This window comes from Gallus gallus, chromosome 10, assembly GCF_016699485.2.
Source record: "Gallus gallus isolate bGalGal1 chromosome 10, bGalGal1.mat.broiler.GRCg7b, whole genome shotgun sequence".
Lineage (NCBI taxonomy): Eukaryota > Metazoa > Chordata > Aves > Galliformes > Phasianidae > Gallus > Gallus gallus.
In genome coordinates, this window is record NC_052541.1 from 6,249,229 (window position 1) to 6,266,095 (window position 16,867).

A 16,867-nucleotide genomic window follows, 5' to 3' on the forward strand; every position below is an offset into this window, starting at 1 on the left:
ATGCTGCAGGGCATTTAATTAATGTTTTTGAGATGTGATTTTTAACCATCAGTATTTTTCACTGTTACGTGCTCTGTCGGTACCAAGAGGTTGAGATGTGAGCCACGAGTTCATGTAGTTAGGGTGATGCACATCCGCTGAGATGAAGCAGAAAGTGCTGTTTGACACAGGCGTTACCACAAGCGCGATGCCAGTGCTTCCCCCTGCCTGCCGCTTGTGTTCCTGCCCTGTGCTTTGTGCTTGTGAACCGGTTTTTACCGATTACCACCGACAGAAAACAGAAAAGCAAACTGAAGGAAGGGTGGCAGGGAAAGCTTCCTGCTCAGCTTTGCAGAATTCATGTCATGAGTGGGGTGACTTGCTTCTATTTTTAACAATATATTTTTGTCTGTAAAGGTTTGTTTTGTGTGGGCTACGTTTGCCTTCCATGACCTGGGACAGTAGTTTAAGATGAATTTCCCGGTTTTTCCGATACCGGGCTTTTGACGCGTGGATCCGTGCTGCAGCCGTTGCAGTTTTCAGAGGACCTGCAGCATATGCACCAACTTTATGCAGGGAGAAGCACGTGAAGGACGGCGGCGCTGAGGAAGGAGGGAGGGAAGCACGGCTTCTCTGCAGGGTTCGGCCCCGAGCACCGCCCTCAGGCGGGCGCGCTCCGCCCCTCTCCGGGCAGCGGCGACCGTGAGGCGGCGGCAGACAAGATGGCGGCGCCGGCGGTGCTGCGTGCGCTGCGGCGGCTCTGCGGCGTCGCGCTCTTCGTGTCGCAGCTCTACGTCCTCTCTGGCCGCGGTGAGCGCGGTGTCCCGGGCGCAGCGAGGCCGGGCTGCGGCGGGCTGGGAGGGCGGCGGGGGCGGCAGGGCAGGGCAGGCCCGGCGGAGCCTCAGCGCGGTGGCTGCTGCGATCCGGGTGGTCGGGCGGGGCCGCGGCTGCTGGCGGGGCTGACCTCAGACGCGCGGCCCGGGCTGCCAGAGGTGAAGTCGTGCCCGCTGACGCCCGCCGGGCGGGCCGGTTTCCCGGGCGCGGCCCCGCGGTGCTGCGTGTGGGCGTCCGTGTGCCGCAGCTCCGCGTGAGGGAGCGGCTGCGGTGCGTGGTGGGGCCGCTCCGCTCGTAGCAATCGCAGCGGGAAATGAGCTCTCAGAGCGCCGCTGCTTCGTTCTCAAGAGTGAAAAATAAGGCTGAGCTGAAATATAAGCGTGGTTTCTTGTTTGAAAGGTGTACATCAATTCTAGTGCTCGTCTTTGATGTTTAATGTTTACATCCTGCTATTTATAAAATGGGAAGCCTGATTTGTGTATTTTTATTCTCAAAATACCACTTTCTCCTTTTTTTTCCCCTTACAGCAGGATCTTTGATGACCACGAAGCATTCACAGCCACAGTCTACGTTTGCAAAAAGCCTGACTTCAACGAGCACAAACGCTCCCTACTTCAGGGCAGCAGGTGCGGTGTCCTGCCCTTCCCTGTGGTTTAGCCCTGTGGGCCTTCCCTCCCCAGCACTGGGGTTACCAGTAAAGTTCTTCAGTTCTATTTTGGAAACCTCTGTGTTCTTTCAGGGTGATAAAGAGATTGTAGAGTAGCATATCAAGAATTGCTCTTCAATAACTGTAAGAAATTATTTGCATCATGCAGTTAGAAAACTCGTTCATATAAAACCTTAAATTGGCATTGTAGTTAGTGTGTTTTATACCTGTGATGGATGGTGGAAATTCTTGAGAGTCTTCAGTGTTCTGCAAGAAGTTGTTACTGCTCTCAGTCCAATGTAAAATACAGCTTTTGTGTACCCTGAGGGTACGCAGAGAGAAGCGTTTCATCCAGGGAGTAAATTGAGGTGATTCTGAACGCAGATGAACAGCACATGGCTGAGCTGGCTGCTTTGTCCTGAACGAGTCTGTGCTGAGTGTTGTGCTGGGCTGTGCTGTCCTGTGCAGAACTTCTCAAGATCCTTGCAAGTTGCTCTGCTGTGTTGTATGGCTAGCATAGATTCTGTTCATTGCAAAATAGGGAAAGTCCTTTATACAGTATCATTGCACGTGTATGCAATTGAATGTACACACTTCAGACTATATACCTTTAATTTGATTTTTTTGTAATTTTATCTACATATTTCTTTTTTTCAGAAAGTACAGAAATTCCAGCTTATGTGACTAAATGTCCAAGCAATGGGCTTTGCAGTAGGTTGCCACCAGACTGCATGATATGTAACACAAATTATTCCTGCATATATGGGAAGCCAGCCACTTTTGATTGCAGAGTCAAACCACATGTTCATTGTGTTGTAAGTAACCTATTATTTTTAAAACTAATTTTAAGTAATTAAACTGTGACATCTTGTCGTAAAATATCTGTATATTTCTACAAATTTCTTACGTAGGCAGTTTGTTAGGTTACCATAGGCAGGTTAGCAGTTTTGTGATTGAACTGTGTGCTGTTGGTGGAGGGTCAGACCTGCTCTTTGGTTGCTTTTCTTGCATTGGGTGTTGTTGTCATTTGGCCACTGATCAATTGTGTTTAATCAGCATGCTGACCAATGAAAACTGAACCAGTCTGAGAACGGGAAGGCTGATGTCTGTCAGAGGTTGAAACCGAATGAGTGAGAGCAGTCGATTTGGCAGCAGCCTCATTAGGATTAGAGGAAGCAGTAGTTTTAATACCTTTGTCAGTTTTATCACATTGATGTTTCTACTGGATACGGAGGTGCCAAAGAGCAACTGTCACTTTGCCCAACATTTCTATCTATGAGATGTAGTTTGATACTGAAGGCTGACATTTTCTTCATTGCTAATGAAGTGATAATGCTGTTTTTCTGTAGGATCAGAATAACCACGAGCAGGAGAACTTTACAATTAACATGACGTGCCAGTTTTGCTGGCAGCTTCCAACAAGTGACTACGTGTGCACCAATTCTACAAACTGCATGACGGTTTCTTGTCCACGACAGCGATACAATGCCACTTGTACAGTGCGGGATCATGTTCACTGTCTGGGTAATGTGCTGTGCCATGGATTCTAAAGGCTTCTTTCTAAGTAACATTTTAATGTTGAGACAGCACAATGGTTGTTTGTATTGATTACAGGAACAATCTGCACCTTGGTCAATCTGTTGGATTGTTTTTACAGTTGTGTTTTAATTTTTATTTATAGAAGTGATGGCTAACTGCAAACACTTTTTCAGGACTGTTGTATACCTTTCATGTGAGCGAAAATTGACCTATTTTCTTTTTGTCAACTTCTATGACTTCTTTGCACAACATTAATAGAATCACTTTCAAATGTCTCAGGAGGATAACAGGAAAGATCACGTTGGTGTCGCCCAACCAGTTTAGTTTTCCCTGATTATTTGTTCAATTAGCATTCATGTTTTCTGATGTGAGATGAAGTTTGATGTGGTCTACTGAGGACTGTAAAATCTAAGATTTTCTCAAAAATTCTTGTTTCAATCAGTGCCAACCCTTTTAGTGCCCTGTAGAGGAATAGAGTGAGTTTGGCTTCATATGTCATTTTCTTACTCATTATGTGATTTTATTGTCAGTTGCATTAAGCTTCAAACGTTTTCTAACATTTAGGTAACAGAGTCTTTCCGAAGATGCTGTATTGCAACTGGACTGGAGGTTATAAGTGGTCTACTGCCCTGGCACTAAGGTAAAGGAGAACTATTAGCAAAACTTAAGCTAGAATATTCATTATTATAAACCTATCATGTATAAAGTCTTTGTTCCACGTTATTCAGCACAGTGGATGTTTTATAATGGTTTAGAACTTAGAACTTGGAGGCATTCAATGCCTGAAGATTTCGTATTAGCTGTCTTCAGTAGAGCTTGATAGAAAACGATTACCCTACTTCTGCATTGGATGTGCTTTCTTCAGAGTAAGTGCCAATGATTCTGAAGCCTCAGGAGCGATTCTCTGAGTAGAGGGGACATGTTTTCTTTACTCTGTGTGGTGACAGATGAGGTATGGATGCTGAAATAATTCTGTGGACGTAAGATTGCTTGCTCCCTCTTTATAATATGCTTAAAGCAGTTAAGGCTGAAAATCATCCAAATTACCTCTTGAATGCAGCTATTTCTCAATGTGATGGTGTCACTGGTCTGTGTGTAGATGATTTACATTTTTAAGGCTTCTTTTCCAAGTGTTATAGCAGGAAATGCTTTAAAAGGGAAGATTCTCATGTTTTAGGAAGCAGTGTAACAATTTTGAAATAAACTTTAAAATAAATTTAGGTATTTTTTGACACATTAAGCCATTAGAGAACTGCAGCGGTGGTTTGAAAGTACAGAGAGTTCTTTTGGTGGGTTTTTTGGACATTTTTCATTAAATTTTGGAGCTTCCAAAATGATGCATTATGTAGTAAGAACCTATATTCCCCAAAACAAATACATAAGACTGTGATTAAGGGCGTGATGTAACACAGTTGCTTTCACAGCAGTTGTTGTTCCTGCCGCCAGCTGAAGAAATTGGCTCTTGTGTAGGGCTGAGTGTGCTGTTTGGTTCTGTTTCCATGGCCTATTTTTCAAGCTTCTACAACGTTAGAAAAGTAGAGAAGTTTTGTTTTTATTGCTTGCCATGAACAAAAAACCGTCGAGTCTCTGGGTGCTATAAATATAACTGCACAATAACGTGAAAGTAATGACTTGTTTTTATTCTCACAGCATCACCCTGGGTGGATTTGGAGCAGATCGTTTCTATTTGGGCCAGTGGCGGGAAGGTCTGGGGAAACTCTTCAGCTTTGGTGGACTTGGAATATGGACACTGATTGATGTGCTGCTGATTGGTGTGGGCTATGTGGGACCTGCAGATGGTTCTCTTTATATTTAAATGTAGCTGTAGCTTCAGAGAGGAGTGATTGCTTGGAAAGGGCTCCCTATGTAGGACTCTGAGCCCTTAAGATAGAATAAAGAACAGTTGTTCTTTCTGTGTGGATACAGTTTAACGTACAGTATCTGTACTTAGTTTGCCTTTAAATAAGGTCAAATAAAAGGGTGGATCGCTAAGTCGAAATTAATTTCCCTTCACTTATGGACGTGCTGTTTTTCTGAGGAAGGTTGATTACCAAAACATGTCAGTAATGTTCTTTTTTTCCATTGCATACTTGGGGGAGGTTAATTTATTTGCCTGAGGTCACCATGTTTGATCTTCATTGCATTCATCTCTAGCGTTTGCGTAGTGACTTGTTGACTTAGAAATGGGGTTACAATCAGATTGCACAAATGCTCAAAGCTAAATACAAAATAACTGCAGGACTTCTGAGTTCCAGGATGGCTTTGTTTCGGTTGGGTTTGATCTGCGTGTGAGTGAAATATCCACTCCTGTGCTAGCCATCCTGCACGGCCATCTCCAAGCCAGAGGTGTGGCGGTGCGCTGCGGGGCGGGCTGTGTAGCGCGGTGTGCCCGCAGCCCGGCTGCTCCTCCCGTCAGCCAGCCGCTGGAGGGCGAGGGGCGGCGGGCAGACGGGCGTTTCACTCGAATAAACTTGAACTTCGAGCGGTCATTGAGTTTCGCGTTTGTTGTGCTTTCTGTGAGCTCGCCGCTCTGGGAGGTCCCTGTGGGGCGCGGCGGGGGCTGAGCCCGGCTGTCCGGAGCCGCCCTGCAGGGCGGTGCGCCGCTATGGCTCCGCCTCGGGCCGCTCTCCGCCTCATAGGCGCCGTCATGGCGGCGGAGCGGGAGCGGCGCTTCTACCGGGAGCTGCCCAAAGTGGTGAGCTCCGGGGCGGCGGCTGCGTGGCCTCGGGAGGGGCCGGAGCTCTGCCTTCCCTCGGGCGGCGGACCGGGGGCTGGCACGGGGCGGACGGGCCCTGCGTGGGGGGGGGGGGTTTGTCCCACGTACGGCCCCTGGGCTCCTCTGTTGGTCCTGTACTTGTCGTGCATAAAGAACTGGCTGAGGGCCGGGTCCAGAATGTCGTGGTGAATGGAGTTAGGTCCAGCTGGGGACCACCAGCGGTATTCCTCAGGGCTCAGGGTTGGGGATGGCCCTGTTTTATATCTTAATTGATGGTCGGAATGAAGGGATTGAATGTGCACCCTCAGTAAGTTTGCAGATGACACCACGTTGGGAGGTGGTAGCCTGAGGGTAGCAAGGCCCTACAGAGGGATCTGGGTAAGCTGGATCGCTGGTCTGAGGCCAACGGGATGATGTTCACCAAGACCAAGTGCAGGTCCTGCACTTCAGTCACAGCAACCCTGTGCATTGCTGCAGGCTGGGGCAGTGGCTGGGAAGCTGTGTGGCAGAAAAGGGACTGGAGGTGTCAGTTGACAGTTGGCTGAGCATGAGCCAGCGGTGTGCCCAGGTGGCCAAGAAGGCCAATGGCATCCTGGCTTCTATCAGAGACAGTGCAGCCAGCAGGAGCTGGAGGTGATCGTCCCTCTGTATGCAGCTCTGGTGAGGCTGCATCTTGAATACTGTGTTCAGTGTTGGGCCCCTCACTGCATGAGGGACATTGAATCTTTGTGTGTCCAGGGAAGAGCAACGAGGCTGTGAAGGCTCTGGAGCACAAGTGTTATGGGGAGCAGCTGAGGGAACTGGGATTGTTCAGTCTGGAGGAGGTTGAGGTGAGGTGGGGATCAGCCTCTTCTCCCAGGTAACAGTGATGGGATGAGAGGTGATGGCCTTAAGTTGCACCAGGTGAAGTTCAGATTAGATATTAGGAAACATTTCTTCTCAGAAAGGGTGGTGAGGCATTGGCACAGGCTGCCCAATTAGGTGGTGGAGTCATCATCCCTAGGGATGTTGAAGACAAAGGTAGATGTGGCACTGGGGGATGTGGTGTAGAGCAGTCACGAGCATGGATTTGTGCTTGGGCTAGATGATCTTAGTGGTCTTTCCAACATTAATGATTCTGTGATTCTATGGTCCTGTTCTATGCTCTGGAAGGTGCTGTGCGTGTTGGCCTTATGCTTTATTTGCAGCTTTTGTAATCTGTTCTTCCATTTAAAACAGTTGAGCTTGACCTTTATTTTCTTTATTTTGTCCTGTTTACCTAGAAGCTTCCCAAAGAAGTCTGCCCTGATAACATGTGCTCCGTGTTCCGAAGGGTGTGTTTTAGTGCATCTGTGCTATCTCTGGGTGCGTGCTGCTGCATCTTATCGGTCTTACAGTTCTGGGCTTCCAAAACAGCCAGCAGCACGTACTCACCACAGAGTTTACACAGCAAAACCAAGCTGCACACTCTGTGTTCTGATGCACTTTTTCAATAACATACATCTTCCCAGATTTAAGTTTAATGTCCATTTGAACTCTGTGTTTTGCTTGGAAGACCAGGATGAAACATGTACCTGGCTCGATGTCCCAAAGTGGGGAGCAGCTGCAGCTCCTGCTGTTCTGCTGGAGTTGTGCATTGTTTGAAGTGATAAGACCCCTTTTCCTCTGCCCGGGAACGTAGTGCTTTGGGAATCTGAAATGTGATGGGTTACAAAATTAAAATCAAATTTTGAAGAAGTTCTAATTTCAATATTTTCCAATCAACAGCTTTAAGAAATACTTCACCAAATCCATCTCTGAGAAGAGTGGAATGCCAGGGGGTTCTGTGTAGCAAAGCTTGTGCTTTGCACATATGTTTTGTTGAGTTTGGAGGGCTCTAGGGAACTGTTTCATACCTCAGCAGCCAAGAGACCATAAGATGGAGTGAGGAACAGAGCTGAGGGGCATGGGTTTGCGCCCCTAACTCAGGTTGCCATGAGAAAGTCAGGCAGAAATCAGTCACCAGCAATGGAAGGCAGTTAGTCCTGGTGTGCTGTTAACGGATAGAGACAGCACTTTGTTGGATTTCTGGTGTGAGCTAAGATTTCTGACTATTCAATTAATAAATAAGTTTGAGTAGATATGCATGCATTTAATTTACAGTGTATGAGGGGAAAATATGTTTTTTCTTAATTCCACGAGCTGTTCACGTCCTTCTCCCCTGCAGTGGCACTGTTCCTGCACCTAGCTGGGCATCTGGGATCTGTGCTAACCACAGCCCACCCAGTGAGAGGCAAAGAGGACAGGCTCAGCTGTGCTGGTGCACGCTAATGTGAGGAAGCAATTGTTGGCCTAACACAGAGATAATTGTTATTTTCAGACTTGAAGTGAAACAGTAATGCAGGATACGTGAATGGTAATACAAAAATAAGTGTAGAAGCTGTCCTTCTCACTTAAGCATCCACAATGTATTTCCCCCCTCCTAGGAACTTCATGCTCATTTGAATGGCTGTATCAGTTCTTCTACTATGAAGAAACTTATGGCCCAGAAACCATACCTTCAGATCCAGAATGGAATGACTGTGATTGACAAAGGAAAGAAAAGAACCTTAGATGAGTGAGTAAACATATGTGAGATCAACATTTACCATGTACCTTCTAATTAAGTTGCAAACTTAATTATGACCTTGTATACAGACTGCTGAAATAGATGTAAATTTCAGTTTAGTAAAAATGGTTAAATTTTGTATTCTGGTTGTACCCTTAAAGACATTTCTTAAATATTTTGAAAGAAAAGGGAAATCTCACATTGACGTTGATAATTTCTATTGCAAATGCATTAGCTTCTGAAATCAGAAGTGGCCCTTAAGGTGGTCTTGGTTGCCCTATAAACAAAACTCAATGTGCATTTTAAGCTACAAGCTAGTTAATCAACAGGGTACAAGTTTTCACAGTATAGATTTTTATATGAATGCTCAAATTACTGTTCAGTGTTTATTTTCTGGCCTTTTATTTTAGGTGCTTTCAGATGTTTCAGATAATCTATCAGATTACAACAAGGACTGAAGATATTTTACTGGTAAGTTGGTTAAAACAGTTTCAAACAAGCAAGTCATGTGTGAAGTCAAGGTTGGTTGGTTGAATTCTGAATCTTAATGGTATCGATGAAGGTCCCTTCAACTGGAGGACAAACGTACTAGTGTAAAACACATTAATTTAGAAATACAGGATTTTAATAATTTTTCCATTTAATATATTTTAAAAGCAATGAGCTTTCAATATGGTGGTTCGTATTACTGCTCAGATACTTGGGCTGGTAGTGTCTTAAAAATGTGATGCCTCTTCTTCAGTAGCAAAGCTTTGATTTATTATACTCTCTTGTTTCTTCTTTGTCTCGTTTATATACTAAAGCTACAGAATGAGAACTGTCTTTGCTTACCTCAGATTATAAAGTTAACAAGAAGAGTGGTTGTGTGATCACTATAGGGAGAATGAAGTGATGTAGTATCTTCTTTCCTCATCTAAAAGGATTTTTAGGTGGCCTATTAAGTTACAGAAAGATACAGGAGCTGTGAAAGGGTTTGTAAGTGCACCAGGTGAGGAGTGCTCTCATTCAGAGCTGGAAATGATTGTTTGTCATAACCCTCTCTAGTGTCTGCATGGGAAATGAAGGTACTTCCACAGGGAGTATTTCCAGGGTCAGAGAGCTGGAAACACATCTGTCCTGAAGACTTTTAAGTGTTCCATCCCAAAAGATAATTGGATGTAATTACGTTGTAAAAAGGAGCGTAAACCATTATAACTATTACTTGAGTGATGTTGACTTGTTTGACTTGACTTTGTATAATGTTTCTTAACTAGATAACTAAGGATGTTATTAAAGAATTTGCTGATGATGGTGTCAAATATCTGGAATTAAGGAGCACTCCTCGAGAAGAAGAGTCCACAGGTATAGTCTGTCCTAGTTGGTAATCCTTAAGTCTGACGTGCTTTAAAATTTAGTTAAGACTGTGTTAATAACAAGGCAAGTTAAATTCAGTTGGATCAACTGAAGTATGCTTTAGATATAAAAGTAAAATGTGGTGATGTAAAAATGTCATTTTACTGTTAGATTTTTGAGGGAAAAAAAGATGCATTGGTTATAATTCCATTATCCAAGAATTTGAGTTGCTGACTTTATAGGACATTTGAGTGTGCTAACATTTCCAGTAGCTGATATATTTTATTTTTATTACTCCATCTTTTTTTTTAATGTTATTCAATAGAAGTGCATAAGAAAATTGCTATTGCTACGATCTGATTCGTAATGTTGTTTTATTTCTCTTAGATGCTTACCAGGAGGCTAATTAGTACTACATAAATTAGGAAACGATGGATAAAAATCAAAGGTGCAAAATAAGCAATGAGGCAAGAGAGCTGGGTCTGCAGTGTAATAAAATTAATTCAAATATGTTGATTCCAAATGTGTACGTGTGTTTGTAGGTATGACCAAAAGGATGTATGTTGAAACTGTACTTGAGGGTATAAAGCAGTGTAAAGAAGAAGGCTTGGATATAGATGTAAGGTAAATGAGCCCATGGAGTGCCTCTGTTCAAGGTTTTGTTTAGTGTGATGCTTGGTCGTGGTTTGCAGAGAGGTTTACAAAACAGTATAGAAAAGAAAGTTGTCTAAACCAGATAAAATATATCTGTATATTTCTGTATATTTTTTAGTTAGCATACAGTTTGACTAATAAAATCTTTTTTTACAGAAAGTCACCTTTGTAATGGGATAGAAAGAAAATTGATATGCAAATTTAATTTTTCATCTTCATTTTTACTGATAGAGAATGAAACTGGATGCAACTTTTGTACTTGAAGGCTGTTCATTCTCTGCAGTATCTTCAGGAAAGGCAGTGTTTTGAAGGAAATGCATTAGAGACTTTTTCAGAGCCTACATTCTTTGCAAATGTTTTTGCTGGATTAGCTCTACAAGCAGCCTGCAGTAAAGGAGAGGTAGTTAAAAGGATCAGAACAGTTTTAGGTGTCAGTTGTTGCTTATGGGCAATTAATTTACATGCCTGTTTAAAAGAGTCTCAATAGCAACCTGTTAGATTTGTTTGTGAAATCCGAAGGTTTCTTATTTTTCATATGTGCCTCTCCAAGAGGTTGCCCTCCTGGTACTGCAGGCAGCAGAAGAGCAGTGTGTTGTTCCCTGCCCTCCCTCTCTCCATGGCTACCGCATTTCACAGCTATTGTATTTATCCAGTTGATGTCCCTCTGTGCTTTAGTACCTTCCTTCTTTCAACAGTTTGCTGTGCAAATGCTCTCTGTCGCCACCCATGAGGGAGGTGAAGTGCCGTTTGTGTTGGCATGAGATTTGTTGGTCTCCTGGTACTATGGCTTGTGTTTTACTGAACTTGTACATTTCTCTCCAAGATTATTAATAGCAATAAATAGAAGAGGTGGCCCAGCAGTTGCTAAGCAGACTGTTAAACTTGCTGAAGAATTCCTTCTTTCCACTGATGGGGTTGTAGTAGGACTTGACCTCAGTGGTGATCCAACTGTAAGTTTTTGTTTTGTTTTGATCTGTCCTTAAGGATGAGTATTTAATGCTATGTAGCAAAAGGCAGTTCCAAAAATACTTTGTTCTTTTAAGATTTTGCCTTATGTTTGTTGTTTGTTTGAATTAATTACTCATAGTTTTGGTACCGTGTTAATCCCTGTTGCTGTAAGGGAAAGACACTCTTAACAAAGAATCAGAAGATTATAATGCTGAAAAAAGAGTCACTGGAAAGCAGGATTTATCTGGAAAGTGTCTCTTATTAAATTGTCTGGTAGATCGGCTGGGTTGAGGTGAATTAAATACTATAGCAAGTCTGCACAAGTGTAAACTTTGATTAGTTGCACCAAATGGTCTTTCAGTATTAAGAAAGCAAGAGTATGTGAGGATGGCTGTTGAATTGAAATGAAATAGCTCTAGGTGATGGTTATGGGAAGGGTATCAAAATCAAGATGTGTGAGTGGTCAGTGTTGGGCATCACCTGAACTACTGAGTTATAGCTTATTTGTCAAAATTGCACCTGTATAGCAGAGCATTATCTGCTGTGCTGTAATATAAAGTGGAGTAATGGCAAAAGAAAACTAAGCCAGTGTAACAGTAGTGGAGCTAAGTATTTTGATATTGCTAGACTTCTTAATCATGTAATTAGAGAAGTCCAGTAAAATTAGATGTAGAATGATGATGGTTTTCTATCTTCAAGGCAGGGCATGGTCAAGATTTTTTGGAACCCCTCTCAGAAGCGAAAAAAGCAGGTCTGAAGCTGGCTTTGCATCTTTCAGAGGTAAAAGTTTTCATTATTTTAGTCCCATTTTGTAAAAACCTTGAAGAAGCTGGCAGTAACTTCTGTGGGCTTTGAACTTCTCATGAGAAAGCAGTAATGGTTTGGGGCGCTTTGACCAAAGAAAACAAAGATAAATCTTCATCGGTCAGTTCTGAGTAAGAACTGTGGAATGGTTTCTTACTGTGTTACACCGAGCGAAGGCAGCAAGAGGGAGGGCAGGCATGAATTTGAAAATTAGAAATATTCCAGGAGATGCACTGTTCTTTTCCTGATATAGTGTCAGAAGTCGTGTATAGTAAAAGTTGCACGTTTTCCTGAGTGAAATTTCAATTTTGTTTTGGCTCTGCTTATTTCAGCAGAATGAGTTGGACCTCTTATGATCTGTTGAAGTGGTGGCTGATGTCTGTTCTGATGGGTCTGATGAATGCTGAAAATACTTTTATTTCTTTAGGAAGTTAAATGTGATAGATGTTGTCATACACCTGTTCATACTTCTCTGTTTTATTAAGGAGGTTTTTGCAACATATTCCCACATACTTATCTGAAAATATGTTACTGTGTGATCTAGTTGGAGGTTTTTGTTTTGTTTAGGGCTCTCACAGTGTTTTTTACAACTGTGTGTAACAGAGGTTGAGGGACACCTTGACAGGACAGTTTTGAAACTGAAGAATACAGAGCTGACTGAAAGTACTTGAGAATTTCAAATAGTGGTTATCTGTTACATATCCTTTTAAGATTACAGCTTCTTTGTTTAATAATTCAAAGTTGACAGTCACTTTCATACCTTATTTCTTTCTTCAGAGGTTAGCAGTGCAGATATTTAGCCTCATTTACGCTCTGTTTTGATTAGATATGCTATGAAAATAGAACTTGAACTCAGTTGCAACCATTTTTTATGTTATTTTATGCTGCTTTAATGGAATGTAAAATATATCCTCCCTAGATTCCAAATCAAGAGGAGGAGACCAAAATTCTCCTGGGCCTGCCTCCTGACAGGATTGGACATGGAACATTTCTCAACTCTGCAACAACTGGCTCAGAAGAATTAGTGCCACTTGTTAGACAGAATCATATACCTATTGGTAAGGAAACAAGAAATCACTTGGTAATCTCTGAACTTAAGAATGTCATGCTCACTGCTGATTCAATAACTCTGATTTGTCTTTGGTGGCACTTGTATTTTTTACATATTTGTGGCAGCGGACAACAGTTGATGTCTCAGATGAAAACAAAATTAAATCATAACCCTTAGTTACTGTGAAAGGCTGTGTGGTGTTTGTGTGTGTGGTTTGCAAGCTCCCTATGTTTTACACGCAGCCAGTAGTTAAGAAAAAAAAGGCTACTGTGGGCTCATCAGAAGATCTTACAAAATATTTGAAGCATTAAAAAGTAAGAAAATGACAATTGATTTCCATTTTCATTTGGAATGGAAGCAAGCCCGTTATGTGTAGAAAGCATCTTTTAGTTTAGTATATATCCTTGATTATTCTTTTTTTTGTTCCTTAGAACTTTGCATGACTTCAAACATCAAAACTCAGACAGTGCCTTCCTGTGACAAACACCATTTTGGATACTGGTACAACATTGGACACCCTGCAGTGCTTTGTGTAAGTTTTTAAACCAGGTTTTTAGATAGGGCAAAAGTAGAGTAATATTGGAGTATGTCTCTTTTTATGAATGAGAGCTGAGTTACTAACAGTTTCTGTCATTGCAGCCTATCGTCTGCTTATAGCAAATCATAATATTCCATCAGAGAAATGCTTGTAGTAGAAATGGGAATGCTTAATATTAATCTTCTTTTCATTGTAAAGCAGGACATTTTCTCTATGTAGATAAATATAATCAGCAAAGTATGTGGTGACATTCTTAAATATTTAGATACTGACAGATTTCACCTAAGCAAGGGTTGAATCACTATATTTTTAAGCTTGTGCTTACATCAGCATTTACTGTGTTGAATAAGGCTTCTCAGATTCTCTTGAATTCTTCAGTATTCAATTCTTCAGTACTTCAGTCTGAAGAAATTATTTGAGCTGACCCTGTCAAAATGCAGAGAGTCAAACAGTTTCTTCCCTGAAGATGTAGGAATACAGAATTTGATCTAGTTCCCAAATCTGAGGCAAAGAGAAATAAGGAGGTGATGCATGCAAACTATGTAAATCCATGTATATTTGATGTGCTTAACAGGCCATCTTTCCAGCTATGTTTATAGGAAATAATATTTTCTGGGTAATTTATGTTATATGTTATAATTTATGTTTAAGAAGTTTTCTTGTGTGTTTGAGTGATTTATTAATTGTAAGTGAAGATAGGGCAAAGTAAGGATGAAATGATATTTAATAGATGGAAGAACTAGAGTAAAATGTGAAACACATTGAAGTAAAACTATTTTGTAACGTGTAGTCAAAACCCTTTGACTAATTTAACTAATTCAAACTTTATTTTTCTTCTGATTTAACTCCAGACTGATGATAAAGGCGTATTTGCAACAGATCTGTCTCAAGAATATGAACTGGTTGCAAAAACCTTTAATCTGACTCGATCGCAGATGTGGGATCTTTCCTATGAATCAATCAACTATATCTTTGCTTCAAATGTAGTAAAATCAAAGCTAAGGGAACAGTGGTGTGAACTGAAGCCAACTCTGTTTGTTTAATCAAACAGCTGCTCTAAACAGCTTAGGTGCATTAGCTTAATTAGTTGTTTTAAAAAAAAGTTGGTTTTTGTTTGTTTGCTTTAAGACAAAAATCCCTGGCTTTAGCCTTTTCCAGACATTAGGCTTATAAATCTGGTCCACAAACCATGCCATTGTAAAAAGAAGACAGACATGCATCCTTTGGTAGCAAGGGCAGAAGTGAATGACCTTTCCCATAGTTGGGAATAGCCCTAAATCAGTGATTAAATTTCCAAATATATCGTCATGCAGTGTCTCTCTACTTGACAGGACATTAAAAATCAAATAAAATACTTGAATGGAATACATTATCTTACTAGAAACATTGGAGTCTGAGAATAAAGGTGCAGTTGTTAGGGTTCACACGCTGTCTGTTGGCAGCGTTATGCCAAGCCATGTGGATGTGGGTTGTGGATTTGTTTCTTAGTATTGTTTCCAAACAGAAGTTTTAAGCACTTGATTGAATGTGAAGACAACCTCAGGGAGAAGGAAATACTTATCTCAGGGGACTTGAATCTGCTTTTGTTAGCATACCTGTACGACTGAATCCTGCTGTGGGTTCTCCAGTGTGTTGGGAGTGCCTATGGGTACACTCAATACTGACAGTATTTAGGAAAAGATTAGGATCTTGAAAGCCTTAGCAAATGGTGACCTACTGGGAGGAAATGGTCTAATCCTTGAAGTGCTCTTTATAATTTCTATTTGTTTATTGTGAAAAGCAATAAAAATACTTTGAGTGTGCATGTTTTCAAAACAACTCCATCACGTGTGCATGTGTGTGTGCGGTTGAGATTTACGGGGCAAGAATGTGTTGCAGGGTCTGTGTTCCCAGCAGCACCGTGTTTGTTGTGACAGCAGAGGGTGCTCGTTCATTCAGGCAGTGAATGAACCTACGTACATCTGTACGTGTATTGGGACACTGACATCAAAATGTGCGTGAACAGCTATGTTATATACTATATTGCATGTCTCTGGGGAGTTTTGGAAGTATCCCAAGAGCAGGTATTCTCTACCTAAAGGATTTTTGTATTGATTAATTCCATGAGGAATCACTCTGGGCTCTGCAAGGAATCCTGAGTACAGATACAACGTGAAAGCTGTATGTGACTTCTGTTTTGGTCTTTTTTTATATAAATTTGGTGTAAACGATAAAATGATCACCAGGTACAATGCTGACAGGAGATACAGGAGGGGCTCTTACTCTGAAGTGGCAATTAGAAATGCCACACACACACACACACACACACACACACACACACACACACACACACACAAAGGAATCCCACCACGAGAGAGTTGGGTAAGGGGAGAGCATCAGAGTTGTTCAGGAGTCAGTGTGGTTACCTGAGGTTTGCACAGAATGTTTTCCAAGTACAAAAATATTCCTTCTAGAGATGGGGAAAAATGTAAGTGAAGTAGAACTATGGCTTTGTATTTTATCTGAACTCAGAGGAAGCCTTCACCAGAATTCTCAAAACCACGTGCTTACTTATTCAGAAGCAATATCTTAAGTTACTGAAGTTACTGTCTAAATAGATTTGCTGGTTGCATTACCTTGTGGTGCCTACTGTTTGTCTGACTTGGTTCTTTCTAAGGAATGATGTGGGAAATCTTCCTATTTCTAAGGAAATAGCTCCTATGGTACAAATGTTTGGGGGTTTCTTCCTTGTTTATTTTTGTTTGTTTTTTTTGTTGGTTTTTTTTAAAGGAAAACCTGTTTAAAGACAGGCTACCCAGCTCTCTGGCATGTTACAGTTAGATATATCTTAATCCCAGGATAAATGGGCCTATGCTTATGTGAGATAACACTCTATTGTAAGTTTTCTAGTATTTTTGAGGTTATGTCCTAATAACTTGTCTATGATGGTATTTGGTTTATTTGCAAAGAAAAACTGCCAACCAGAAGTTCACTTTACAGCTGTCATCCTTGTTCATTGTTTCTGTCAAGTGTAGAACTTCAAACACAAAATAGGATTTGTAACTCTAGTTTCGAACCGTTAAGTGTTACACAGATTTGTCTGAGTTTTAACGTTCAGATGTTAAACGTCACACATCTGTGTCCTCATTCAGAGAGAACAGCCCTGGTAAACATTACTGGATCCAGCTTTTTTTCTCATGCAAACATACAGTGCCTTTCAGAATTCCAACTTTATGAAATACGATGTACGCTTCCCAGGATTTCCACTTAACTGATTTCTG

The 16,867-nt window shown here is 41.6% G+C and overlaps 3 protein-coding genes across 6 annotated transcripts in view; 2 read left to right on the forward strand and 1 right to left on the reverse strand.

Annotated features, from left to right (window-relative positions):
• Positions 1-16,867, reverse strand: part of MPHOSPH10 (M-phase phosphoprotein 10) — a 1,076,704-nt gene that overhangs the window by 441,336 nt on the left and 618,501 nt on the right. The gene's annotated exons all lie outside the window — the stretch shown is intronic.
• Positions 668-5,487, forward strand: TM2D3 (TM2 domain containing 3). 2 transcript variants are annotated; one of them, NM_001293226.2, is made up of 6 exons: positions 668-789; positions 1,341-1,439; positions 2,117-2,274; positions 2,809-2,983; positions 3,563-3,638; positions 4,649-5,487. In NM_001293226.2, the coding sequence occupies exons 1-6, from the start codon at positions 702-704 to the stop codon at positions 4,812-4,814; spliced, it is 762 nt and encodes a 253-aa protein (NP_001280155.1). In that variant the 5' UTR covers positions 668-701; the 3' UTR covers positions 4,815-5,487. The 2 variants fall into 2 exon arrangements, with proteins under 2 accessions (NP_001280155.1, NP_001280156.2); NM_001293227.2 differs by having other exon boundaries at positions 1,344-1,439.
• Positions 5,629-15,425, forward strand: ADAL (adenosine deaminase like). 3 transcript variants are annotated; one of them, NM_001396374.1, is made up of 10 exons: positions 5,629-5,693; positions 8,159-8,289; positions 8,691-8,751; positions 9,534-9,621; positions 10,155-10,236; positions 11,090-11,216; positions 11,914-11,994; positions 12,938-13,076; positions 13,501-13,601; positions 14,459-15,425. In NM_001396374.1, the coding sequence occupies exons 1-10, from the start codon at positions 5,646-5,648 to the stop codon at positions 14,648-14,650; spliced, it is 1,050 nt and encodes a 349-aa protein (NP_001383303.1). In that variant the 5' UTR covers positions 5,629-5,645; the 3' UTR covers positions 14,651-15,425. The 3 variants fall into 3 exon arrangements, with proteins under 3 accessions (NP_001383303.1, NP_001025718.2, XP_046754970.1); XM_046899014.1 differs by lacking the exon at positions 5,629-5,693 and adding an exon at positions 6,673-7,058; NM_001030547.2 differs by having other exon boundaries at positions 13,501-15,425.